This window comes from Malaclemys terrapin, chromosome 2 (genome assembly GCF_027887155.1).
Source record: "Malaclemys terrapin pileata isolate rMalTer1 chromosome 2, rMalTer1.hap1, whole genome shotgun sequence".
In the NCBI taxonomy this organism is placed as follows: domain Eukaryota; kingdom Metazoa; phylum Chordata; order Testudines; family Emydidae; genus Malaclemys; species Malaclemys terrapin.
This window is the reverse complement of record NC_071506.1, coordinates 264,083,896-264,110,622: the sequence shown is the minus strand read 5'-3', so window position 1 is coordinate 264,110,622 and position 26,727 is coordinate 264,083,896. Positions and strand designations below refer to the sequence as shown.

Here is a 26,727-nt window from a genome sequence, read left to right as displayed (position 1 = left end):
TCAGGGCAAGTTTAGCTATAGTACTTTGGTTTCGACATGTTGAAACTTTGCTTGTTGGCTTTCAGTATTTGTTCCAGGCAAGGTGTACTCTCCCAGTTGCTGAATCTGCCACTTTTTATGCCAAAGAGGTAATCTTGTCTTGGGTAATGCAACTGGCAATTGCATAAACTGTCACTTTTATCCTAGAGTGGTTGCCAAGAGTTTTACCCAATGTGACCATCAGAGTCGGACAGAGAAAAGACACAGTGATAACTTGTGAAATTTTATTTTCGTACGTTCCTACAACTACATTGACTTCATTGAAGCAGAATGGATTTTACAGAAGGCAGAATTTAGCATTCAGTTTTCAATGCCTTTAGAGCTCTTACACTTAAATGTCTCAATTCAGATCACACAGAGCAAAAAAGCTTATCGTCTTCTAGTTTTGGTTTGAAAAAACTAGTACCTGAATAAACAATATTTTGGTTCAAACGCTTTTAATATACACATCTTTATAGCAACATGCCTCTATTTTAGTGTACAGTATCAGCCAAAACAGCTGTCCTTAGAATCTCTCAATAATTCAAATCATACGTGTTTTGATATTCCACCATGATCCACTTGTATGAAGTGTGAGACTTACGTAACCACAGTAGGCTCAGTTTTGTGGGGTGGCAGTTCCATTTTGGTGTCCACAATGTAAACTGAAGGGGGGGAAGAGGAGGAAACTAAAAAACCAGGAAAACAGTTGGCTAAAATTAGAAGTGAAGAACAGTGTCAATGGTGGCTTGACCCACAACACAAATCACTCTAAGGTTCATGTAAAGGACAATGTTTATTTTTGTCATCAGAAGAATTTCAGAAATGAAGCTACTTAATTTTCTACAACACTTCCAGGGTGCTTCATTAACGATAAGGGAAAAGATGTCACGTGGTCACAAGGTGTTACCTTTAACTAAACCTTTCAAGAAAAGGGTAATAGCGCTTTCCTTGTGCTCTGATTCTAATGGAGAACCCTCAACATATTTTTACTATCTTACACTGTACAAGACTCCCATCACATTACCAAGAGTAATTTTAAGTGCATTAAAGTTCAAAGAACGTGGTGAATTACTAAGGTTCTTATATTTGCATTCTAACAATGGTTACGTTTCACTTCTTTCTGTGCTTTTAAGGACTGCAGTTAACAGCCTTGTCATTCACTTTTTTTAGGCAAGAACAAACATTTCCATTTTAGTTGTAGTTGCCTTGTATGAAAACATTTAAGTTGAAATTCCATTTTTTGCTTTATAATACCAAAAAAATGTTAAGTTATTAAACTTAGTGGAAGTCTTCACTGATATTAGTATTCTACTTCAAACTTATACAAAAGAGCACAGGAACCAGTCACTCCAGGTGATTTTCATTTAACTTAGCTAGGAGTTTATGTAACTTACATTTTCAAAGGAACACACACTTTAAATTTTCATTACAACTTCTAAATATTACTGAGACTGGCATAGTTGTGAAGTTTGTGATCTGTTTACTTTGTGCATTTGATGGCATTTACCTAGTAAATCAGCTCTCTCCCCTCCCCCCCCCTCAATGAAAGATGAAGAAATGCTAGTTATACTGTGTCCTTGAACTAGTATAAATACAAGTTGATAAAATTCCTTTAATTAACCTAACTACCGAAAGCCTCTGGAAGGAGAAGTCTCAGATTAACTGCCAGTGGATGGGTGTTTACATCAGAAGTGGCACTTATTTACAGTCACAATGGAGACAACTAAATGGAGTTAGAGACTAGATTATCCTCCATTCATTGCAGAGAATCACTCCCGGTCAGGTTATAGGCACCACACTGGAAGGCAATGCAGGGAAGCTTACTTTGCTGTTGCCTATTTGTGTCTATCTCCTTGTACAAAACTCATGTCTGCTAATAAACCTCATTAAATGTATTTCAGTGCCCCTCAAAATAAAGGCTTACAATTTCTTTTCTACATGGGCTTTCTTAGCCCCAAACAAGTTCATACTATATCTTCTGTTATTTACTTATCATCAAGGTTGGCTTTACACTTGAAACTTTTTTCAGCACTTGGGTAACACCACAGTTTGCCTGCCCTGAAAAGATGACTTAAGTTTCCTATGCTGTCAGGCCAGCACCATTCAGCAGCTGTAAATTAACTAAAAAAAAAAAAAAAAAAAAAAAAAAAAAAAACCAACCCCCACCTCCAACCCAAAAAAACCCCAACCCAACTGCCACATCATCACTATGCATAGGTACAGAAATTCCTACAACAGGTACTGCTGATGTACCATTTTTGTCAGTATTCAAAACCTTAAGGATTAAAAGTTACCTTACTGCTTTTAAGACAGCATCCTACTGTTACCCCTCACCACTACATTCACTTAGAGCTTTTTACATTCTGTGTATTTTTTCATGATCCACAAATCTATTTAAATTATGCAGGTTATCCCACCATTTAAAAAGAAAAGTCTCTGCAATTAATTTGAACCAAGGAGTAATCTTGATTTCATTTTTTGATGCTTTTTCCAAGAGTTGTTTTAGTTCTTCCTGTGTCACATAACAGTAGCTTTTGATCTCATTTGGATCAGGATTCAGTGTTACATTCTTCTGCACAAACAAGATGTAATCAATTTCATGTTCTCCCCAGATCCCATCAGAGCGGGCCTTGTAGTGAATTCGCGTTAGATAGAAGATTTCTTCTGGAGTTACCTACAACCAAAATCCTTAATTAACTAATCAGTAAGAGATAGGGAGATACAGCCAAGATATTTTAATGAATATATTTTGGAAGTGGAAAAAAACAAAACAGTTATGGATCACCTTTCTGAAGGGACACTGTCAGTTTAAAAACCACTCCAACATATATTTTTGGTCTGGAAAAAAGTTTGAAGCTTATTTCTAATACACAAATACAGAGAAAAATGCATAACTTTTTTTTGTCCAACTTGGTGCATGTGACAGCATGCCTGTTGAGTTGGCTTCACTGTTTCCCTATACAGCCGTATGCTTTCTCGTTTTGTGTGGGTTTTTCTACATGGAAACAATAAATATTTTTAAATAGTTAAGTAATTAAAAAAATCCAACACTGCCATGGGACTCAGGGACAGGCATCCTACTTGTTATTCCTTTTATCTTTCATAATTGAGTAGGTACAGCAGCCCTACCCCTCATTGCCAATTTGTATTTTTAAAATCACTGAAATATTGTTGGGTGACTAAGGTTGGTGATTAAATGTCCTTTCCCATGTTAGTAAACAGAGGATTTAAACTGAAATGAGGAAGTCTTACTTTGCACCATGTTATTTACTTTTTGCCTTATATTTAGGTTGAAGGAAGAAGTACTCCTGAAGGATCCTTTAGTAGGCAGTTAGACAAGACTTTTAAAATCTGTGCCAATTGTCTCACCAATATTTACATCTATCCCTAACCAACTGGACCTACAAGGTTAAAAAATTCCTCTTCAGTGTAAGCTTTTGCATACAAGTCATAGCTGGTAGTTATTTTGTGCCAAATTCAAAAGTCTATTTACTGTTCAACAATTTTTCTTCAGGTAAATTATAATCTGTAGCAACACCCTCTATTACCTGTTCCAGGGGAATGCCTAACTCTGCTCTTAATCGCCTCTGTGCTGCTTGCCGAACACCCTGGGCATTATTTTCTTGCAGTTCTAGTGGGGTGCTCAGTGGATGGCTGCAACAAGTGTTGGTAAAACAATCTGTAAAAAGTTGGTGTACAGTCAATGTTCAGAACAGTAATATATGTTGCAGAAATCCAGTAAAGAACTAATGCATCACCAGTCAGCATGTTTTTAAAAAGATGTCTGCAATACCCTCCACCTTAAACCCTGAGCATCTATTCCTGCTCCCTTTGTTTGTATTTGACAAAAAACAGAAACAGATTTCCCCATATCAAATATTTCTAACAGAAGTTAAAATTAACCTGACTTTGCATGTTAGTGCCTTATTTGTGCTGCAGTATCACCTTGGATAACAAATGTTGTCCCCCCTGAGGATCTCATCCACTGTTGCAAGATCAGCAGGCAAAATCCTGTAGACTTTACCTGGAGTGTTTGAAAGTTTGATAAGCAACAGAATCCAAAGGATACTCTCCAGCAGATGGTGCAAATCAGCTCTGAAGAGGCAGGACAAGTGAGTATAAACTGCAAATGCTGCTTGCTTATTTAGGGCTTTCCTATACAAAACTTAGGGCTTGCTTGTCTTCACTACTGGCTGATCAATATCGATTTAGCAGGTCTTCTAGTGAAGACCTGCTAAATCGACAGCAACGCACTCTCTGGTCAACTCCTGTACTTCAGCTTCCCGAGAAGACTAAGGTAAATCGACCGGAGAGTGAAAACACCGAGGTAAGTTATTCATGTAGCTGGAATAGCGTAACTTAGGTCAACTTATCCCAGTAATGAAGACAAGTCCTTAGCTTGCTGCAAGCTGGGGGGTAAATATACCCCATACTAGCCTGCTGCCGCACACTGAAATTTCCCCAGTGCATTTTAATTTACTCTAGTTTCAAAGGGAGTTAGATCAAGGTGCCCCAGGGTCCATATAGATACTTAATCCATGGCAGGAGTAGAGTCACACCCTAGCTTGCTGCAAACTAAGCAGATGCATAGACAAGCACTTAGATTGGTAGAAAAGAGCATCCACCCACGGCACTGAATGTTTTCACATTAATTACAGATATTGGAGCATGGTAAATGCTTCTAGTTTACCAAACCAGTCTAAATAATCATTACAACCCAGGTGCAAAGCACTTAAACACATGCTTAAATCCTACTGACCTGAATGGGATTTAAAGCACATGCCTGAGTGCTTTGACTGAAGCAGCAGTCTCATAATACAATGAGATTTTTCTGGAGCAGACAAGATTTAGACATTTTCAAGTCTAAGATGAATTTCAGAGTTCTAAATGGAAACAGGCATATTTAGGTTTCTCTGTAAGTTGTCTTGCCTATTGTTTTGACATTAGTAAAGAACTAGACTGTGAGAAAACAGACCAAAACCGAATTTTTTTAGTAAAAAAAGGGAAGCACCAGAGAAGGGGGTTGACTTATGAACAGGTATAGAGAGGGAGAGGTGGGAAACAGCCCCTCCCCCCAACAGAGGGAGCAAGGAGAGGTAGCAGAGCCAGAAGGGAAGAGGCGGGGCCAGAATCTCTCCCCTTCTGGCCACGCTGCTCTGCCCCCAGCCTCCGAAGCAGCTGCAGCTCAGGGGCTGGCAGACTGCAGCTGTGCCGCTCGGCCCCGCCCCACAGAGCAGGCTGTGGCCACGCTGCCCAGCCTGCCAGAGCAGCTCCAGCCAGGCCAGAGACATCCTCCCTTGGCCCTCCCCAAATAAGGTGGAAAGGGATGGGATGGGAAGAGTGTGGGGGCCCCGGGCTAGGGGTGGGATCATGTGGGGGGTAATCACTCCCCTGACTCCCAGCTTCTCCCCCCCAAAAAAATTTCCCCACCAGTTGCTGTCCCGGCCCATCAGGGTAAGCAGCTGGCATGCTGGGACACTTTGTTTACCTAGATTTACCTCCGTCCCTGCGGACACTAGAGGTAAACAAACCATCTCGGCTCCCCCCCAGCGGCTTATCCTGATGGCCCAGGAACCAAAGTCTGCTGACCCCTGAATTATAGGTTCGGCTTATGAACAGGTTATAAAAATTTTCCATTTTTACTTATCCATCTTGGTGCGGAGGGGGGTCAGCTTATAAACGAACTGGCTTCTGATATAGTATATACGGTATGTTTGCTTGCTTTAACCTGTCAATAATGCTTATTTCTTTTTCCCAGGTAATAAACCTTTAGTTAATTTGTTACAGAACTGCCTTCAGGGATTGTCTTTGACATGAGATCTAGAGCAGGGGTCTCAAACACGCGGCCCGCGGGGCTATTTCCTGCGGCCTGCCAAGAGGCCCCCTCCCCCCCACCTACCTCAAGGCCAGGGGTGGGCAAACTACAGCCCGTGGGCCGCATCCAGCCCACGGGATTGCCCCCCATGGCGCCGCGCCGCTCCCTGAAGTGGCTGGCATCATGTCCCTGCGGCCGGGGGAGGGGGGGGGGGGAAGCAGAGGGCTCTGTGTTGCCCTGGCTTCCAGGCACTGCCCCCCAGCAGCTCCCATTGGCCGGGAACAGGGAAGCGAGGTCAATGGGAGCTTCGGGGGAGGTACCTGGAGGAGCGGCAAGCAGCACGAGGAGCCCTGCGTTTCCCCTCCCCCAGGACATGGTTCCAGCTGCCACACCCCACACTCCCTCCTGCACCCCGCACCCCAACTCCCTGCCCTGAGCCACCTGCTGCACCCCAACCCCCACCACACCCCACACCCCTCCTGCACCCCACACCCCTCCTGCACCCCACACCCAACCCCCTGCCGAGCCCCCGCCGCACCCCTCCTGCACCCCACACCCCAACTCCCTGCCCTGAGCCCTCTGACATACCCTACACACCCTGCCCTGAGCCCCCTGTCACACCCTGCACCTCAACTCCCTGCCATGAGCCCCCACCACACCCCTCCTGCTCCCTCTGGGGGCAGGGAGGGGGCAGAGTTGGGGTGGGGACTTCGGGGAAGGGGTTGGAATGGGGGCAGGGAAGGAGTGGGAAGAGGCGGACCAGGAGCGGGTGGAAGGGGTAGAGTGGGGGCAGGGCCAGCAAGGGGTGTGTGTGTCAGTGATGTGGCCCTTGGGCCAATGAACTAGTCCTCGTGGTCATTTGAGTTTGAGACCCCGAACTAGAGTACCAATTGATCTGGGGCAAGTGACTGGCTTCTTGGAACTGGGAGCAACCTGAATATTTTAGTGTAAGTGACCATTTATCACTAAGTCCAGCTTGTCTGGACAGCAAGATAGACCGAAGAGTCTAAGGGGACTGTGACTCCATGGTAACACCGATACAGTGATTCAGGAGTTCACTTATGTTACTGGCTTGGTGAAATCTAATTATAGTACATACCAACAGTCTGGGATGTCGGTTCTATTTTTGACAATCTGCCCTGAGATAGGCCCTCTCAGTTGTGAGCCACTCTAGACAGTGTGATAGGGGCACTGTACCTTTTGATCAAAAGCAGTATTTTTGCTACCTCGTGGGTGGGGTGGGGTGGAAAGAGAACCACTAAGACAGCAGGATCAAGTAAAAGGAGTCAGTTATTAAATTCAATTCAGGATCACCTTTCAACAGCTAAATATTTTTTTCCTGAGAAACTTCAGTTGCACTTCTTTCCAAGTGGAATCTAAAGGATTAAATTCCATTTGTACAGGTAGTTGCATGGCTTTCCCACTTTGTTTCTTAGCTCTTCTCTACTGGAAAAGTTACAAGCACTCTCTGCACCTGCACAAACATGTCTGTACATGTCCTAGGACAATCTCTCCCTACAAGCCTCTAATCCATGCTATAATTATTCTCTAATGCAAGAAACTGACGTGCCTATACATTGACTTCATCCCCTGGAAAAGCCCAAAACTAATGAACTCTCTCTCCTCTCCCCAAGGAAACTGATCTTAAAGTCTGTAGAGGAAGTAATGGTGGGAAATGAGAGAGAGACACAAACACAGCTTTTTACCTTAGCATGAAATGTTTACATACTAACCTGGAAAAGTAATTTTAGCATCTGATCTCTGCTGCAATAGCAACTTATCTTCTGTATTGAATAAAAAAACACTGAAAGCTCGGTGCAATAATCCTAAAACAGAGACAAGAACCATGAATTTTAGTCTCTGAAATAAAAGATTTAAGAACTGCAAGTAGAATAGCAAAGATCACAGAACCAGAATAGGTTAATCTTTTAAAGGTTTTTTTTCTCAATCATATGTGCTAGAAACTTTTCTTAAGTAAGAAGTGGAAAAAAAGAAACACTTTCGATTTTGTATTTTGACTTATGTTAAATGTTAACTTTTCCTATTCCCAAACATGCACAAGTCTCTAAGTATCTGCTTCCAATATATTATTGCAATTAAGCTCAACATCGCTGAAGCAAGTTTATCTATGGCATGTTTGGGTAAGTCACAACCGAAGCTTAGTCCTTACCTGAGATTTTATATCAGAGAGAGAGAGAGAATGTAGAACAGGCTGTTAAAATCCCAAACTTAACTTTGGAAGACATCCAGCTCTCACAATAATGGGCATGGAATAAGAAGTAGAATTTAAAAATAGAACTTCCCCAAAAATGTTAGCTCTCCGTCCTTTTGCAGGACAAGCTCCTTACTTTTTACTGTGAGTACACAAGAGCAATCTGCAAACCCTTACATGCATACCATGTACTGGGCCACCAAAAAATATAAAGATAAGCATTCAAGAAGTATACAGACTCATGTTTCCAGTAGACACAACCAGCATATAAGATTGAGACAAATTCCCTTTTAACACCCCTCTATAAAGTGGTTACATTTTGCCATTTGAAGAAAAAAAAAAAACCCTCCTAAAATAAAAGTTAATTACTGTCTAAGACTTTTATTTTGTTATAATAGATCTATTACTTAGATTTTAACTTATAAAATATAAGCAGAGTCAAAAGCATCTAATACAGCACCTTGGCTAACGTTCATGGCCACATGTTCCTAGTACTATTGTCTTTATTCTCCCTTCCTTATTGCCTCCAATTGTTTGTTGTTCCCACTGTAGCATCTTGCTTTAAAATTAGATTGTAAACCCTTCAAGGCCAGGTTTGTGGTTTTTATATATATATATTGCACACAATTATTGTTAACATGATTTCCTATCAATTTAAACTGTACCTTTATCAATGTTTTCATTCAGATGGCAGTTTTTCTTGGTATCTGCACCAATCTGCTTGTCATTTTCATCAATAAGGATACACATCTCTGCCAAAAGCTGCACCTGCTGCTCATCAAGATTATCTGTATTTACTTCAGGCATAGCTGTGGTACTTCTCTTTCCACTGAAAACAGTGATCAAAAGAGACAGTCACTTGATGAGACTGAGAGCCAGCAAATTTAGAACAAGTTAGAAAGAATACTTCACACATCACATGTTCAGCCTTCAGAATTTGCTGTGGACTCTAATACTGTGGATAGTTTTACAAGAAGTTATATTTATCATTATTTTGTTTAGAGAAGGATAAGCAAACCTTATTCTGCTAAATGTAAATGGATTGGCACAGAGTATTGACTACCCCACAGTATGTACTGTACTGCAATATTAGCGAGATGCTTTATGGATTTTTGTCACTCTCCTCTGAAAGAGCAGGTATTAGCCCTAGAAGGAGGCTGGATATGTGATCTGATATAGGAAATCCTGCATCACATGCTACAGATCAGCTTGGCCAAACCAGAGTCAGTGAACTAATCATATGGCCTGGACCAGATGTACATATATGTATGTGAAGGGGACACAGTTGCTTCCCAGATAAAAACACCCAAGGACATACTTGAAAGACAATGGGGCAATCTATGAGGTTCAAGGACCCAGTCTCCAACAAGTTGCAAAGATTATTTTCAGGGTGGATTTGATTTAAATTTCTCACCTCTATATAGTATTTATTTATTTAAAAACATTTTTGCTGTTAACAAGCAAGTTATCTGTGGAGACACAAATCCACAGTTTGAGAGCTGCAAAACTAAGCATCTCTGATGGCATCTTCTAGACTGAGCACTGAGTCCCATTGGATAGATTGAAAGATTAACCTAAATAATCTATACAGAAGCCCCTGGAGTCCCATAAAATTGGGTTCCTAATCCATGAACTACTGGAACTCATTTACAAAACTTTTCTTAAACATTCCATGAATATATTGTCTCATACTATAGAATTAGAATTTATAATCCCTATTCCATGATGAGATATCTTAGAGCTATAATGTATCTATCTTTAGATAGATTTTTTCCTCAAAAAGCATTACCAAAAAATCTGATTTAAATAAAAAAAACAATCTTTTTTAAAATCATTTTTATCCACCCTGATTGTTTTGCCAAAGCTAGAGGTTACCAGATCAAAGGACTATAAACAGCTAAAAAGTTACATGATTCTTGCAAAGGAGGGTGGAGTTGCCAGACTGCTTAGGGCGTTGTCAGTAAGCTCTGCTAGGGAGACAAATTGAGACAGAGAGAGGCTCAATGGAAAATTCTATAGGAAGTCAGATCTACATGTGAAAGATGGTTAAAAATCTGATAAGCTACACATGTACAATCTGTTTTATTATTTTTTACGATTTTTTTTTTCTGACATGCTTGCTTTAAGGAGGTTGTTTGGTCACTGATCTACCATTGTCATTGCCCCACAGAGGGAACAGAATTGCAAAGTCTGGACATAAATCAGATCTGCTGAGATAATCAACCTAGGGTCCTGTCAGAGTGGGACAATTGCATGATTCCACCCTGAGAGACATGTGACAACTACAGGCCTGAAACCAAGAGGGCGCGTGCTTAGAGTGTACATCTACACTGTGATAAAAATAACTCACAGCACTGGGTCTCCGAGCCAAGGTCAGCTGAGTTGGGCTAACGGGACTTGAGCTGTGGGGCTAAAAATTCCAGTGTAGATGATCAGGCTTGCGCTGGAGCCAGGGCTCTGAGACCACTGTGAGATATCTTTTATCGCAGTGCAGCAATAATGAGAGAGAGCAGGAGTCTGAGGTGCAGTATGCCCAGAAACTGTAACGTGGGGCAGTGTATTCTAAACCATTTTCTAATTAAACAAATACCTTTTTCATCCTGTTTTTTTCCTATGCCCAAAGTGCTGCAAGATCTGCCCAAGATGTGACAAGTTTATACAGAGACTTTATTCTCTATACAAATCAATTTATACTTTTTAAAAAGGAATTAAAGTTAGTTATAGGTGATTTGTCTTCCCCTATGGCTCCTACAACTGACTGAGGGTTTTGCCCTCACCTTTTGCTATTTTTAAAAACGGTTTCATTTTTGCTTTGTGACAAACCCACACTCCCAAGTGGAAACAGTGATGACGACTAGACAACGAGTACCATCAAATGCATCAAGGAAATATTTTCCTTTAATCTCTCTCAGTTACAGGGACCTGCTTCTCAGTATTGCCAGCAACACTGAGAAGCAGGTCTCCGACTGAGGTATGAGTTAAGATGATGGTTAAGAGAGATGATCCGAATTCTCTATGTGAAGGTTAGTTCCACTGCAGCAGTGCTAGCCTCACGCACCAACCTACGCAACAGCATGAAAACATCCAGCACAGAAAGATACTCCTGGGCCCTCAGGCTGGGACCAGATGAAGTGGATGAGGAGTTACAGCTAAGGAGGAGATTTGCCCACATTAGAAAGAGCCAGGGGTGTAAAAAGCCCTTCCATGCAAAATCCCCTCAACCCCACCTATATCAATCTTATAACACCCCCCCTAACCTCCTGTTCCCCTTACACTCCCAACGCACCCCAGTCCCCAATACCACCCATCCTCCCTTCCCCAACACCCCATCTCAGACAGCCCAGTAGAAGACCCTATAGAAAGTCAGATATACCAGGGTCTCCCAATCCTTTGACACCCCCCATCCTATCCCGACACCCCCACTCCTGTCCCCCCCCAAATCCCCACCCCCTGACACCCCCACTCCTGTCCCCCCCAAATCCCCACCCCCCCATCCCCTGACATCCCTACTCCTGTCCCCCCCAACATCCCCTCACGGCCTCCTATCCTCTGGCGCTCCCAACCCCCCCCCCGCCCCCATCCTCCAACTCCCCCGCATACCCTACATCACCACCCCCGTCCATACCATGCCCCCGCTCTGCTCCCGTTAGCGCCCCCCCATACTGTTCCCCCGCCGCTCCGTTCCCATTACTCCCTCCCCCCGCGCCCCCGCCGGAGACGGTGCGGCAGGCGCCGCCGCTGCACTTACCCGACGGGCAGTAGCGGGGTGGGAGCGTGCAGGACCAACCTGCCAACCGTAGTGCCCCGAATCGCGCACAGCGCGCGCCACATCGCCCGTCACCCCGCTCCCGCCAATACCAGCGCCCCGAAACCCGCACGTCACCGTATCGCCCGATCGCGCCACCGCACCTCGGCTTCCGGGCTGGGCTGTGCTCCAGGTAGCCTAGCCAATCAGAGCCAGCTACCGACTAACTTGAGAGTAGAGGGAACGGGTACAGCCAATGGCGAGCGAGGGTCAGGCAGCGACTGACCAATGGGGAAGCGAGGATTAGGCTGCGCGTATGGCCGTGGAGAAGTTTGACCCTGTGTCTTTGCCGTAGGCAGGAGCTGCAGAGTCTACGGGGTTAATCATTAACCCCCGGCGGTGAAGATGAGCTGGAATGAGACTGAACTATGAGCAGTGCGGTGCTGGCCTGGCACGGCCTGGGCTGTGGGGCCTGAGCCTTTCTTCACAATGGAGCATTAACTCTGAAACCTACAGAGGGGACAGCAAACTTCAGCATTAGGAACTATCATGCCACTAACGGCCATTTTAGCAAAAACATCCAGCGAATGTATTTATTCCCCATAATCCTGATCTGTGACCATGCTTTAGGTGTCCCCCTAAAAAAATGCTGTGGGAGCTGGGGAGGTTCTTATTTGCATTGCATTAGCATGTAGGCACCCCTGATGTGGACTAGGACCTGGTTGTGTTAGGTACTGTACAAACACAAAACAAAAAGATTGTTCCTACCCCCCAAAGAATTTACAGTCTCAGACAAGAGACACCAAGGAGATACAGACATAAGAGGGTGCATAAAGAAATAGTGAAACAATGGGGCTTCCTGCAGAATTTAGTTTGATTTTGCTGCAGATATGTGAGTTCTTGGTTAGACTAACCCAGGGGTCTCAAACACGTGGCCTGCGGGTGGAGCTCTCCCCCACCCCCCCGTTATTTCCTGTCACCGCCAAACTGAACTCACCCTGCCCCCCTGAGTTATTTTCTGTGCCTGTTAAGCTGTTAAATGTTTGGGGCCACCCCCACGCGCCCCCCCCCCCGGAGTGTCTCCCGGCACCCACTTGCTGCCTCCTCACTGCCCCGGAGCCTGGAGCCTGCAGCACAAGTTGAATCCGCTCTGCTCTGCAGGCTGCCGGCTTCCAGCAGGTCCTAGTGTCCCTCTTCACTAGGGCCAGGGCAGGCTGCCCTTCCCCTGCCCTTCTGCCCTAGTCCTGAGCCTCTCTCTTCAGTGAGGTGCTGCCACCCTGGAGTCGCTCTAGGTAAGCGGCGCCAGGCCAGAGCCTGCATTCCAACCCCCTGTCCGGAGCCCCCTGCCACATCCCACACCCTCCCGCACCCCCAACTCCCTGTCCTGAGCCCCCTGCCACACCCTGCACCCCAACCCCCTGCTGCACCTCTCACCTCTTCTGCACCCCAACTCCCTGCTCTGAGCCCCCTGCCGCACCTCGCACCCCTCCTGCACCCCACACCCCGATTCCCTGCCCTGAGCCCCCTGCTGCACACCTCCTGCACCTCAACGCCCTGCCCTGAGCCCCCATCACACCCCGTACCCCTCCTGCACCGCCTGAGGGCAGAGAGGGGGCAGAGTTGGGGTGAGGACTTCGGGGAAGGGGTTGGAATGGGGGCAAGGAAGAGGTGGGGCAGGGGGCGGGGCCGGGGGCAGCAAGGGGTGGGCATCAGTGATGCGGCCCTCGGGCCAATGCACTAGTCCTCATGCGGCCCTCGTGGTCATTTGAGTTTGAGACCCCTGGACTAAGCAATACAATCATCATATGGAGTACTATAAAGCTATGAAATTAAAGCACATATAGGCCTTTGCTTATTAGAATTAGGGTTTAACATGTTTAGTTATGTGAATAGTGTAAAATATGATGTTCTTACTTGCTCATGTCCTTGTTTTTAAGTGCTTGGATTTGTAAATGACATGCTAAGTTTACTGTTGCTTAGCGATGTTAAATAATTTTGAAACTAAGAGGGTTTTTTGGGTGGGTTTCCCAGAGGGTTTATTAAATAAAATGTATTCAATAAAATGTGAAACAATTAAATGAGCTGTTCGCTAAATTAAATTAAAGGTGATGCACAAACCTCTAATGGCTCCTGAGTACCATTGTCTCATTCAGTGCACACTCACCAACAAATTCACATAGCTGCTGACATTCCAAAGAGCTCAGCGTGGACAGAGTTCACCACCACCTGTGGGCCTCTCCCCTAATTCTGTAGGTTGGAGTGTCTCACAGCTAATGCCCTGATCCTCTCATAAACTCTGCAGAGATGGACTCCTGCACTGCATGAGCCCTAATACCTTAAGGCACTTGAGACCCCAACACACATCTCTGTGGTATACGAAGTGTCCTAGTTTTTTCATTTTGAAAATCTGCCCACATTCCTCAGTTGCAAAGTGCTACAAATGGAGTGGATACCCCTTCTTAGCACCTCTCAGTTCTCAGCAAAAAATTACTATTATCTGAGAGTTGCCAATAAGCAAAAGGTAGATTTGCAGGGCTCCAGCTGCAGAAGGAAGCACTGGAATGTGTTAAGGCCTGACCCATGGTGCCAGGACAAAGTGCAGGTCAGAGAGCGCAGCAAGAGGTACCACGCAGCCCTACAGGCCCCCATTGCCCTGCTCTCCATGGAAACGCTCCACACGCGGGCTGCTGCACCCCGCCCCGCCCCCCACTGTCCTGCCTGCAGCCTTACCTCCTGTGACATTCCACTCCATATGTTTTATGAAAATATGCTTATGAATGTGAATATAATGTAACTGGAATATGCTTTATGCAAAAGATCTCTTGTAAGGTATCATAACAAAGGTTATAACCTACTGAACCATACCTATTTGTATGTATGTATCATTCTTGTATCTGAAGCTAGAAATATGAAGTATAACTCTGAGGTCCTATTGTAATTATGCAAAGTATGGGCCATTAATGGTGGTTGAGAATCTTGATGGCTCCCATCCCCTGGCTCCCAACCCCATTGACTAGGATAATTGGTTGTGAATGGGTTTATTTACCTGCAAGCCTTCCTGTGTACCTGTGGGCTAGCCTGTGGGTAATGAAGAATGCGGTCTCACAGGACATGTGACCATGTCACATGATACTGGAATCCATCTTAAATCTGGTACTTGTCCATTTAGAAGGAGGGGTGGGGACCCAGAGAAACAAAAGAGTCCCGCCTTGTGCCAAAACTATAAAAGGGGGTGGAACAGAACAAAGGGGCGGCCAGTCATGAGAAAACCCCTAGTTTCCACTTAAGATGTCTGCTGGAACTAACAAGGACTGTACCAGGGGAAAGGACTGGGCCCAGACTAGGAAGGAGTCTAGTCTGTGAAAGAAGCTTATTGGAACATCTCTGAGGATGAGATTTTATCTGTAATCTTAATGTATTAGGTTTAGATTTATGTGTTTTTGCTTTATTTTGCTTGGTAATTTATTTTGATCTGTCTGTTATTACTTGAAACCACTTAAATCCTACTTTTTATACTTAATAAAATTACTTTTGTTTATTAATGAACCCAGAGTAAGTGATTAATACCTGCGGGAGCCAACATGCGGGAGCTGTGCATATCTCTGTATCAGTGTTATAGAGGGCGGACAATTTATGAGTTTACCCTGTATAAGCTTTACACAGAGTAAAATGGATTTATTTGGGGTTTGGATCCCATTGGGAGCTGAGGGTCTGGGTGCTGGAGGCAGGTAACCTGCTAAGCTGCTTTCGTTAAGTCTGCAGCTTTGGAGGTGTGGACCAGACCTGGGTCTGTATTTGCAGCAGGCTAGTGTGTGTGGCTCAACAAGGCAGGGTTCTGGAGTCCCAAGCTGGCAGGGAAAACGGGCTGAGACGTAATCTCAGCACGTCAAGTGACAGACCCAAGGGGATCTCTGTGACCAAATCCGTCACACCTCCCAGCTTCCCTTCCTAGCCCTTAGCACCAGGACTCCAGCAGGGCTCCCCCTATGGGTGGGGATGTGGATGCCTCAGCACATTGTCTCTTGTGAGGGTGGTGGGTCCCCAAAAACAGACCAGTTAGTGGGACTGCAGCAGGGAAGGAAGCTGTGGAATGTGCTAAGCCTGAGAGCAGGATGCATCTTAAGAGCACAGGGAGAGGTATTGTGCACATCCCAGCACTTCCTTCCCTAGCTGCACCCCTGCAAAGCTGTCTGTGGCCAGGACCCTTTTTCCAAAAAGTTGTCAATAAGCAGCATGCCTGTTGCCAGTAACTGAATGCCATTAACGTGACAGTGTGATGGGGTATACAAACCCCATAGTGGCAACAAGGGATTAAGGAACTGCTCTGGACTCAGCCAGCCCCTCCCAGCTACACCTGCAAGAGATGCACAGATTGGGGGAGGAGTTAAAAGGGAGCAGAACAGCTCACTTGGTGATAGACCATGGCAGAGAGTAGACCTGTAATTGCTAAGGGAAGGCAGCTGCTCAAAGGTCCCTCCCTGAGAGAAGGGAGGATCTGTTTCAGGTACACCCTGAGAGGGAGGTACTTCCCCATTCCCCCCGCCCCCCCCGCCCCCAGTATGAACTCTGTTTGTGTTAATTCCCGTTTGTGTTGTTTATGGACTACCCTGACAGGGGAGAGACTTGGAACTGACTGGGCCAGAGGGCCAAGTCACAGGAGGAGGCAACTGCTACCCTGAGAGGGAGTGCTTCCATGCCAAGCCTGGACATGAGGAGGCATCCAGCAGTGAGCTGACCCGCTTCACACCTCCTTGCTGCAGACTGAACTTTGGACAATAGTGGGGTGGTAGGAAGTGCCCAGGGAGGGCAGCCTTAAGGTGCTCCTGGGTGTTAGACCTTACAGATCTCACAGGGCCCTGGAGGGGAGTGGGAGGGCTTGGGCTCCCCTACCAAAACCCTTACCCCTTAAGTCCTGACCACTAGGCAGTGCTCCCCATGAGCACAAACCATCACATACAGGCAATGAGAAGGGATTGGTTCCCAACAAAATGTTGCTATAAACCAAAAGTTGTTAATAAGCATTTATTTAAGCATCATCCACTTAATTAGTTCTCTTGAAGGTTGCAGAAATACATGACTGGATCCCCAGTCATAAATTCAGTTTGCTTCCTCTTGTCCAAACATAGCCTATGCTCCACTTCCTTCACCTACCCACCCGAATTATCCATCATAACCCTGCCATCTTTTCCTCATGCCTCAGCACCTCTCTGCTATGCTACTTAATCCCAATTACATGAAGTCATGGTGATTCGCCCTCCTCTTCTGCCCTAACACTCCTGGTGTTATCACTACCCTGTGGTGTAGCCTCTTAGACTAGGTGAAGACTCACATTTCACTTTAATACACAGCAAGACACATGGTCTTGTGATAAAACAAGAATAAGTTGATTGATAAGGAACAGAGATTTAAGTGCTGCCAAACAAGAAAAAGACAGGTATGATTACAAACAACACAAAATACAATATGCTTTCTAGTGTCTAAAGCTTAACAGAGGGCAATGTTTGTCTCAGGCAACTTTGCACGTACAGTCAGTTCCCAGAGACTTCAAACCACATGTTTGAAGGATCCACCTCTCAGATTCCAAGAGCACTAGCCTCTTTTGTGCCTTAAGTGATGTTTTCCCAAAGTCCACTGTCTCTGCCTCAAGAGCCAAGAAGACTTCCTGGGACGCAGGCTCTGTCCCCGGGGTGTGCTCACTAAACTCTCTTGTTAGCTTGATGGCTTTGTTTACCTTCAATGTACTTTCATTGTCCTCTGCCTGTAATCAAGCCAGGCAGACAGGTAAATGTACATTTCTCAGTCTAGGGCAGGCTAGATGTATGCACTGCCTCCCAAACACATTTAAGAACATATTTCCAGCACACATATAACTGTACACAATCTGTACATACCTCACACAGTAATTTTCAGAACCAGTGTATCACCAGTTTACATATAATACCTTACAAAATTCCTTTTATATACATATGACAACAATGTTGGGGTAGTGAGTGTGTCAGGCCTGATACAAGTAACAATATAGTGCAGGCATGACCAAACCGTGGCTCACGAGCTGCATGTGGCTCTTTGACAGGTCAGCTGTAGCTCACGGAGCTTGGACTTCAGCCCTGTGGTGGAAGGGGGTGCCAAGGCTCGGGGCTTCCCTGTGACAGGGGGATGAGCCAGCATTTGTGGCACCAGCCCTGTGGGGAGGGGGGGTGCTGAGGCCCGGTGCTTCCTCCAAAGCAAGGCGCTCGCAACTTCAGCCCCGTGGGTGGAGGGGCGCTGATGCTCAGGGCTTCCCCCCGCAGCAGGATGAGCCAGCGCTTGCGGCTCCAGCCCTGCAGCGGGGGCACCGAGGCTCAGGGACTCTTAAATCAATTTCACGGATAACAATGACATCTTCAAACTGTAAGAAATGCAAGTATGAAGAAAAAAACCGAAGTTTTCAGCCAGAATGGGAGGAAGATTTTGCATTCACTAGTAAAGGTGGCAAACTCCTGCTGTGCCTAATCTGTAATGCATCGCTCTCTCACTATAAAGCAAGCAACTTGAAACATCACTACGAAACGAATCACAATAACTTTTCGTCTATGTGCCGTCCTGGATCAGAATTAAGGAAAACCAAGCTAACCACATTAAAATACACCTCAACAATCAACAGACACTACTTTCTGCATTCAGTAAGGAAGCTGACACAACAACTGAAGCTAGTTTTGTTATGGCATTGAATATCGCTCGTGCTAAATGTCCATATTGTGATGGAGAATTTGTTAAGAAGAATATTACAGTAGTTGTTGCAATTTTAGATCCAAGTAACACAAAACTTCAATGACTAATACAGCAAATTCCAATTTCGTGCCACACTACAAAGAGGCGGATCTCCCAGATTAGTGGTGATGTTGCAAAGAACATGCAAAATGATCTAAAGAATTCTCTAGCATTCAGCCTAGCTGTCGATGAATCCACAGATATTCAAGATAAACCACAACCAGGAATATTTATTCGCTATGGTTCCACAGATGTAATTGTGAAAGAAGAAATGTTGGACTTAGTGGTGCTAAAAGAAACAACTGGTGGTGTTGACATAAAGAATGCACTTGACAACACATTGACAAATGCTGATGTACCAATGGATAAACTTGTCAGATGGAGCACCTGCAGTGGTGGGGAAAAAAGTAGGCCTTATCGGACTCTTGAAAAGCGATCCCAAATTTCTGGACTTTCTCTCTGTTCATTGCATCACCCATCATGAACATCTCACAGGCAGATACTTCAAGTATGAAAACGTTATGAAAACAGTCCTAAAATTGTCAATTTCATCCGCTCAAATGGGAAGACTCATCAACAGTTCAAAAATGTTATTTAAGAGCTGGATCTTGAAGACAAACCTAACGACATCTCTTTCTACTATATTGTGAGGTGGTTATTAACCAGCAATATCTTAAATAGGTTTGTGGAACTGTTGGAGCCTATTGGTGCTTTCCTTGAAGAAAAGGAAAAGTCCTATCCACAACTGAAAGATGAGCAATGGATGCAGGATCTGATCTTTTTCACTGATATTACGCAGCATCTGCAAACTCTCAATTTGGCACTCCAAGGGAAGGATAAAATTATTTCTGACCTTACTCAGACAGTCTTCAGCTTTCAGAACAAATTAAAGCTTCTGCAAAGAGACATAGTGTCAAGAGACTGCAACCACTTTCCCCATCTCAAGAGTAGGGTAAACACATTCCCTGAGATCTAAATAGAAGATCACAAACTCAAGGAATACAGAGGTAAATTACAAGGACTGCTTGATGACTTTCAGGCCAGGTTTTGAAGACTTGCAGAAGCTGAGATCCTGCTTTGCCTTTCTTGCAAAGCCATTCATGATTGATGTGATCAATGACGGCTGCCTGATTCCCAAAACCGTGGTTAACAGAACCATCTACTGTAGAAATGGAACTATTGGAACTCCAGGAAGACCAGGCTCTAAAGATGATGCATAAATCACAGTTTACAATTGAGTTCTGGAAGCAAGTGCCAGGAACGAAGTGTCCTCAACTCAAGAAGACTAGTGTGCAATTCATTTCAATTTTTGGCACAACATACTGCTGTGAATCGCTGTACTCTGTGATGAAGTTCATAAAATTGGAACATCGTGCAGTCCTTACAAATCAGTATCTGACCGAGCTCCTCTGTACCGCCTTGACAATGTATCAACCAGATTTCTAAAGACTTACGACCAGGATGGAGACCAACGAGGCCTCTAGCTCTAGCAGAAATTAGCCGTGACACAGTAAGTAGGATGTTCATATTTTAAAAAATACACATGTAGAGGTTGTGCATGTCTTGTGGCTCTCGAACGTCTAAAGATTATCATATGCAGCTCAGAGGGTCAGTAAGTTTGGCCATGTTGGTATAAGGGCCCATGGCCAGTTGGTAGTGAGGGGCTCTTAGTGTCACCCCTTACTTCTTTTGTCACCTGTTCCCAGCACCTCTGCTGTCCTATGATGCTCCTTCTCAGAAGAGTCTCAGCCCCATACTCCTAGTTCCTTTCCCCTCAGCTGGGTTACTCCTCTCTCTCCAAATCACCTCCACTATTTCTACAACCGCTACCCCACGTGAATAATATATGGAGATCTACCTAGCTCATAGAACTGGAAGGGAACCTGAAAGGTCATTGAGTCCAGCCCCTTGCCTTCACTAGCAGGATCAAGTACTAATTTTGCCCCAGATCCCTAAATGGTCCCCTCAAGGACTGAACTCACCACGTTGGGTTTAGCAGGCCCAAGCTCAAACCACTGAGCTATCCCTCCCCCCTTCTTTGGGCTCTCTGCTCACAATTCTCTCAATCCCTGTTCTCAACCCCTCATGCCCTTTCTACAACCCCCCCCCACTATCCCCAAATTCATGCTTCCACTTCTGCCTTTTTTTGAGCTCCCTCTTCCCTTCCTGACCTTCACAAACTCATACTTCCAATTTGTCCACAGCCTCTGACAACTATTAGTTGTGCTGATGGTCTCTTATTTCCCCTAAACTTTTGAAGGGAGAGTGTTATGACAGATAGCTTCCCCATACGGTGCTCTGGAGTATAACACTACGCTTATATATAGGGCAACCTCTAGAAATTGAGAGACCAGCATGTAGCGGGGTGGTTACGCGCTCCTGACCCGAAAGGGGTTAAAAGCTAGCCCTTGGAAAAGGCTGGGGCTGGGAGCCTTAGGCTGGGCTGATTGGGAGGCAGCCTCAGCTGTGGCCACGCCCCAAACAAACTCAGCTGGCAGGGAAGCCAGGGGCAGACACACAGGCTCTCTTTGGTCTGAAAGGGTTGCCTAGCAGAAAAGGTAGTGGGAGTGAAGCAGGGCTGGGGCAAGCCAGATGAGCAGGGGAACTCCTGGCTGGCAACTCCCCAGGCTGCACGGCCTGGTTTAAGGCCTAAAAGGGTATTGGGTGGTAGAGGAAGGCAGCAGGTCTGAACCCCCTTGCCTGTGATGAGTGGCTTATACTGCAGTCTGTCCCAGCGAGTAGGGCTAGATGGTGGCTGGCAGTAGCCCAGACTAAGGTGGGGTTAGTGAGCAGCCAGTATGCCCCTCGGCCCGCGCCGCTTCCAGCAGCTCCCATTGGCCTGGATCAGCGAACCGGGGCCAGTGGGAGCCGTGATTGGCCGGACCTCTGGACGCGGCAGGTAAACAAACCGGCCCGGCCCGGCAGGGGCTTTCCCTACACAAGCGGTGTCCCAAGTTTGGGAAACACTACTTTAGATAATAGGAAAACCACGACATTGTGATGGGGCTAGGTATAAAGGCAAAAACAAAAGAAGAGCAGCTGTATTATTAGAAGTAATGGTCTACAGTTACCACATGGTCCAACAGCATGTGGATATGGCAAGGGCAGCAGACAGAGGACCCATGTCAAATCCTAGAAGCACGGCAAAAGCATTGTCAACCCACCAAAAATATCATGTATGAGCTCTGTGTGGCTCAAAAGCTTGTATCTCTCACCAACAGAAGTTGGTCCAATAAAAGCTATTACCTCACCCACCTCGTCTCTCTAATATATGAAAGGTGTCTTTACAAGAAGTGTAATTCGGAATCTGGAGAAATAACATCAGTATACTACCAAACTGCACAAAATGGATGACTCATGAGGTTATTGAATCTTAAAAGATAAACTAATTCATTCTAGATTAGTAATAGGAACAAAAGATGCAAGAAATTGAAGCAGAATGCTTAGACTACCCACATAAGCTCTTCCAAGAGCCATAGACACATGCAAAGCTAGTGAACAAGCTCGCATCCAAATGTACAGAATAAATGGTGCAGCTGCAGAGATAATTCACTGAGTAGCAGAAGGAAACCATGAAATTAAAAAGAAGAATACATCTAAATTTATGCAAAAATAACTGCATAAATACAAAGCACAGGAAATAAACAAAATAGAAAGAAAGACTTGTGAGTATTTTGGAGAAAAATATGATAATGGAAAATGCCCTGCATATGGGGGTCACATGCAATAACTGTGGCAAAATAAATAATTAAGCCAAAGCTTACAGACAAGAAAAACAAAGACAAAAAATGCCCCTTATCAAGGAAGCAAGCAATGATGCTGAGGATGAGATTTTGCATTTATGACATTAATGAAGTGCAAAACAGAAAAAAAAAAATCAAGATTTGTAAAGCTCAGATTAATACCAGATGCAACTACAAGGCACCAGCACACAAACAAACAGGACATTGAATGCTAAATAGGAAAGTCATATTAAAATTATCTTATGGCATGAGCATAACACCTCTATGACAAAGCAAATTACAAGCATAATACCAAGGAAAAGTACAGGATGAAATTTATCGTAGTACAAACAACACAGCTCAGCTAAAACAAGTGAATGCTTGAACCCTGTGACACTAAACCTAAGACAAAGCATTAATATAACAGACACACAAGCAAAATAAAAAAAAAACCATATCTGGCAGACAATGCATTGTGGCATCAGCAAAGCTGCTGAAAAATTACTAAGATAACTTTGAAGGACTGGGAAGTCCTCCAGGCATGTAACACCTGGAAACAGATAAAATGATTCAACCAGTACAACGCCTATCTCACAGAGTACCCATTGTATTCAAAGAAAAAATAATGGGACCAATAAAGCAAATGAAAAAAGAAGGCATCATTGCTGGAGTCACAGCCCACAAGTTGGATAAGCAGCATGGTAACAATGAGAAGCCAGGCACAGGAGTGGCAGAAGCTCCCTAAAAGTATGGGGGGTCACCGGTGCCCAAACCGTGGCCCCATCCCCCTGCACTGCCCCTTCTCCCCGAGTCCCCACCCACATGCCACCCATTCCTCCAAGGCCCTGTTCTCACCCCACTTCATCTCCCTGAGGCCCCGCCCTTGCACTATCCGTCCCCGAGGCCCTGCTCCCGTGATGCCTCTTCCCCCCAAAACCCCGCCCTCCACTCGCTCCTGTCCACCGCTTCCCTTTCATCCTGGCCCTTGGGGCCAGTAAAATATGGGAGGGTACAGCCTTCCCACTTTTAAAAGTGATGGGGCCCTGCCCCCCCTTGTTCCAGCATCCCTGGCAAGGCAAGCTATACATTTACACAGACCTGAGCAATTTAAACAAAGTACTAAAAAGAGCTTACTATCAAATGTTTACTGTTGAAGAAATATCTGACTTGGCAAAAACAAAAATATTCTCAGTACAGTACTTGATGCCAGACATTGGAAAGTGCTACTGGATAAGGTAAGCACCTAAATCACCACATTTTGGACACCAATAGGTTAGACACATATGATTGAGAATGCTGTTTGGAATGAAACCTGAAGTGGAAGAATATCAGTGCCCCTAGCAAGACATACTAAGAGGGCTCACAAGGAGCAGCATCATGGCTGATGGCATTCTGGTGTCTGGATGTGGAGATAATGTGGTGGAAGCTGTGTCAGATCTTGACCACAACCTCATCTGCTTGCTAGAAAGGGAAGTAAAGCTAAAAAACAACATGAAATTCAAATTGACTGCCGTAGCATACATTGGACACTCACCAACCACACACAGGCTACAAAAAGACCCCCAAAAAATACATGTAGTACAACAGATGCCCACAGCAAGGAATATCAAATCAGTTCAGAGACTATTGGGATTTGTAAACTAGCTGACAGTGTTTCATCAAGTCTTTCAGATGTGTGTGAACCCCTGAGGTATGATGCAGTATGGACATGGTTACCTCAACATGATGCAGTCCTCTCATGTATCAAGGAGCTGGTGACCAAATATCCCACCCTGAAATACTATGATGTGAATGAAGAGGCAACCAGGGCTTGGGACATCACTCCCACAAAAGGGAAAGATGGTAGCATTTGCACCAAGGTCACTATCACAAAGGTATCAGCCAAGCTATTTATGTGCCAGTTTCAAGGCTGAAAAGAATCAGTGAATAAATTATACAAGACAATGATTTACAAGTGTTCATATCCGTCATTCTGTCAGGCCGGCCAGACACCAAAGGGGAAACCTCGTCAACTGCCTTTCAAGAATACTGGAGCTGTCAAGATGAGTTCAATATGCAGTATAGCATCATATATAAGGCAGTCGAATCATAATACCCAGACCACTGAGAACAGAAATTCTCTCCAGAATACATCTGAACCATTCTGGAATAGAAGCCTGTATCTGGAAAGCTAGAGATGCCATATATTGGCCAAACATGACTAAAGATGAGAAGATGTGATACATGTGGGAAATGCAGGCCAAGCAGCAAAACAAAAACAAAAAGGGTGTGTGTGTGAAAATATACAGCATCCCCCACAGACTTGGAGCAAAGTAGGAATGGACTTTTTCACCACACACCATACAAACTATTTCATTATTGTATATTACTATTCAGACTTCTGGGAACTAGACAAACTGTCAAACACTACCACAGCAACTGTCATAGACAAAGCAATGAAACATTTCAGCAGGCATGGTGTGAAGGAGTGTACCAGCCTTTTAAGGAACAGACTGGAGCCTACAACCAGAACAACCTAGATGTAATCAAGGAGGCTGCCTGCCCTGCCCTGGGCCTGAGGCTGTTGAGACCCTAAGAACCCCATGATGCCAACTGGCAAAGGGTTCACTGTTCGGTAACAGCAACTCCTATCAGGCTTGATAAACTCACTGCATCTAACACTTTGCGTCATAGTATTTATTTATAAAGACTGTTGTGAGTGACCTTAAATGAAAGCTAGGATCACGCTGGTCATTACTATCATTGTGAAGTGTATATACTGATTACATTGAAAAAGCTATGCAAACACACTGCAAATAGATAGATGACAAATGGGTTTTCTGCCAGACAAAGCATGCCTGTCCCTGTCTCTGATGTAAATTAGCATTGTAAAGCCAACACAATGGAAGTCCCATTTACATGTGAAAGTCAACAGGAAAAACAGGTCTACCGGGAGATGTGAAAAAACAGGACTATGGAAAGACATCTTGAAGCCAGCACCCCTGGAAGGAAACCATAGGAGTCAGGCTGTCTTTGGGGGAGAAATAATGAGTTTTGGGAAATATAAGATGAAGGAAAAAGCCATTTTATCATCCTTCACTCAGGAAGCAAAAAGGACAGTGCTTTCAGCATTTATGAAAATCAGATCTTGGCCACGTGGTAGGGTTACCATATTTCCACAATCAAAAAAGAGGACACTGGGGGGGGAGCCCTGCCCTAGCCCTGCCCCCATCCACTTCCTCCCACTTCCCACCCCCTACGGCCCCCCTCAGAACCCCCAACCCCACCCTGCTTCTTGTCCCCTGACTGCCCCCTCCTGAGAACCCCCCACCCTAACTGCCCCCCTAGGACCCTACCTGTCCCCTGACTGCCCCGACCCTTATGGGTGGCAGGTTTGTAGAAATTTTGGTGGTGCCCAGAACCCGCCCCTACCACCTACCTAAGACTCTGGGAGGGGGGTTGGGTGGGGGGGAAGAGGTCTGGGTGCAGGTCCTGGGCTGGGGATTAGGGTGCAGGAGGGGGTGAGGAGTGCAGGCTCTGGGATGGAATTTGGGGGTGGGAGACGGTGCAAAGGGAGGGGGTGCAGGCTTTGAGAGGGAGTTTGAGGGCAGGAGGGGGTGTGTGGGAAGGGGGAGGGGGTTTGGGAGGGAGTTTGGGAATAGGAGGGGGTGCAGGGGTGAGGGCTGTGGGTCTGAGGATGAGGGGTTTATGATGCAGGAGGGGGCTCAGGGATGGAGCAGAGGATTAGGGTGCAGGGGGATGAGGGTTGGGTCTGAGGATGAGGGGTTCATGATGCAGGAGGGGTCTCACGGATGGAGCAGAGGATTGGGGTGCAGGGGGATGAGGGTTGGGTCTGTGGATGAGGGGTTCATGATGCAGGAGGGGGCTCCGGGCTGGGGCAGAGAATTAGGGTGCGGAGGGATGAGGTTTGGGGCTAAGGATGAGGGGTTTCGGGTGTTGGAGAGGCTCAGGGCGAGGGTGGAAGGGCAGGGTAAGAGCAGCCTACCTTGCCATTAGTGGATGGGGGGCACTAGGACCCTGGGGCAGCAGACAGCAGTTGCTGCCGGGAGGGCGTAGGAATGTGCTACTCTGGCAGCACAAGCAGGCACGGGAGAGGGGCGCGCTGCTTTCTTTCAGCCAGGGACGGGGCGGGGGACGACCCGCGAGGGGGGACACGCGCAGAGGGGGGGTGGCAGGTGGAGGCCGGGGCCCGCTCCAGGCAGGGCCGGGGGAGAGACCCAGCTCCAAATATTGCTGGAGCAGGGCCCCCGGCCCTGGATATTGCTGGAGCTCAGGCACCACAAAAGAATATAACCTGCCGCCCCCCCTGACCCCATATTCACACCCCCACCCCCAGACAGGCCCATCCAACCCTCCCCCTGCTCCCTGACTGCCCCCTGGGACTCCCCTTACCATGCCCATGCTGGTCAGATGCTGGCTCCACGTGTAGGCAAAACATGCTGCCGTTGGGGCTGTTTGTGTC

General features: G+C 45.8%; 1 protein-coding gene across 3 annotated transcripts; it reads right to left on the bottom strand.

Annotated features, from left to right (window-relative positions):
* Positions 1–249: 249 nt before the first annotated feature.
* IDI1 (isopentenyl-diphosphate delta isomerase 1) lies at positions 250–26,727 on the bottom strand. 3 transcript variants are annotated; one of them, XM_054021029.1, is made up of 5 exons: positions 26,658–26,727; positions 8,714–8,877; positions 7,570–7,662; positions 3,570–3,700; positions 250–2,695 (listed from the first exon to the last, which is right to left on the bottom strand). In XM_054021029.1, exons 2-5 carry the CDS (start codon positions 8,853–8,855, stop codon positions 2,378–2,380), a joined length of 684 nt encoding a protein of 227 aa, XP_053877004.1. In that variant the 5' UTR covers positions 8,856–8,877; positions 26,658–26,727; the 3' UTR covers positions 250–2,377. The 3 variants fall into 3 exon arrangements, with proteins under 3 accessions (XP_053877004.1, XP_053877001.1, XP_053877003.1); XM_054021026.1 differs by lacking the exon at positions 26,658–26,727 and adding an exon at positions 11,797–11,981; XM_054021028.1 differs by lacking the exon at positions 26,658–26,727 and adding an exon at positions 11,111–11,166.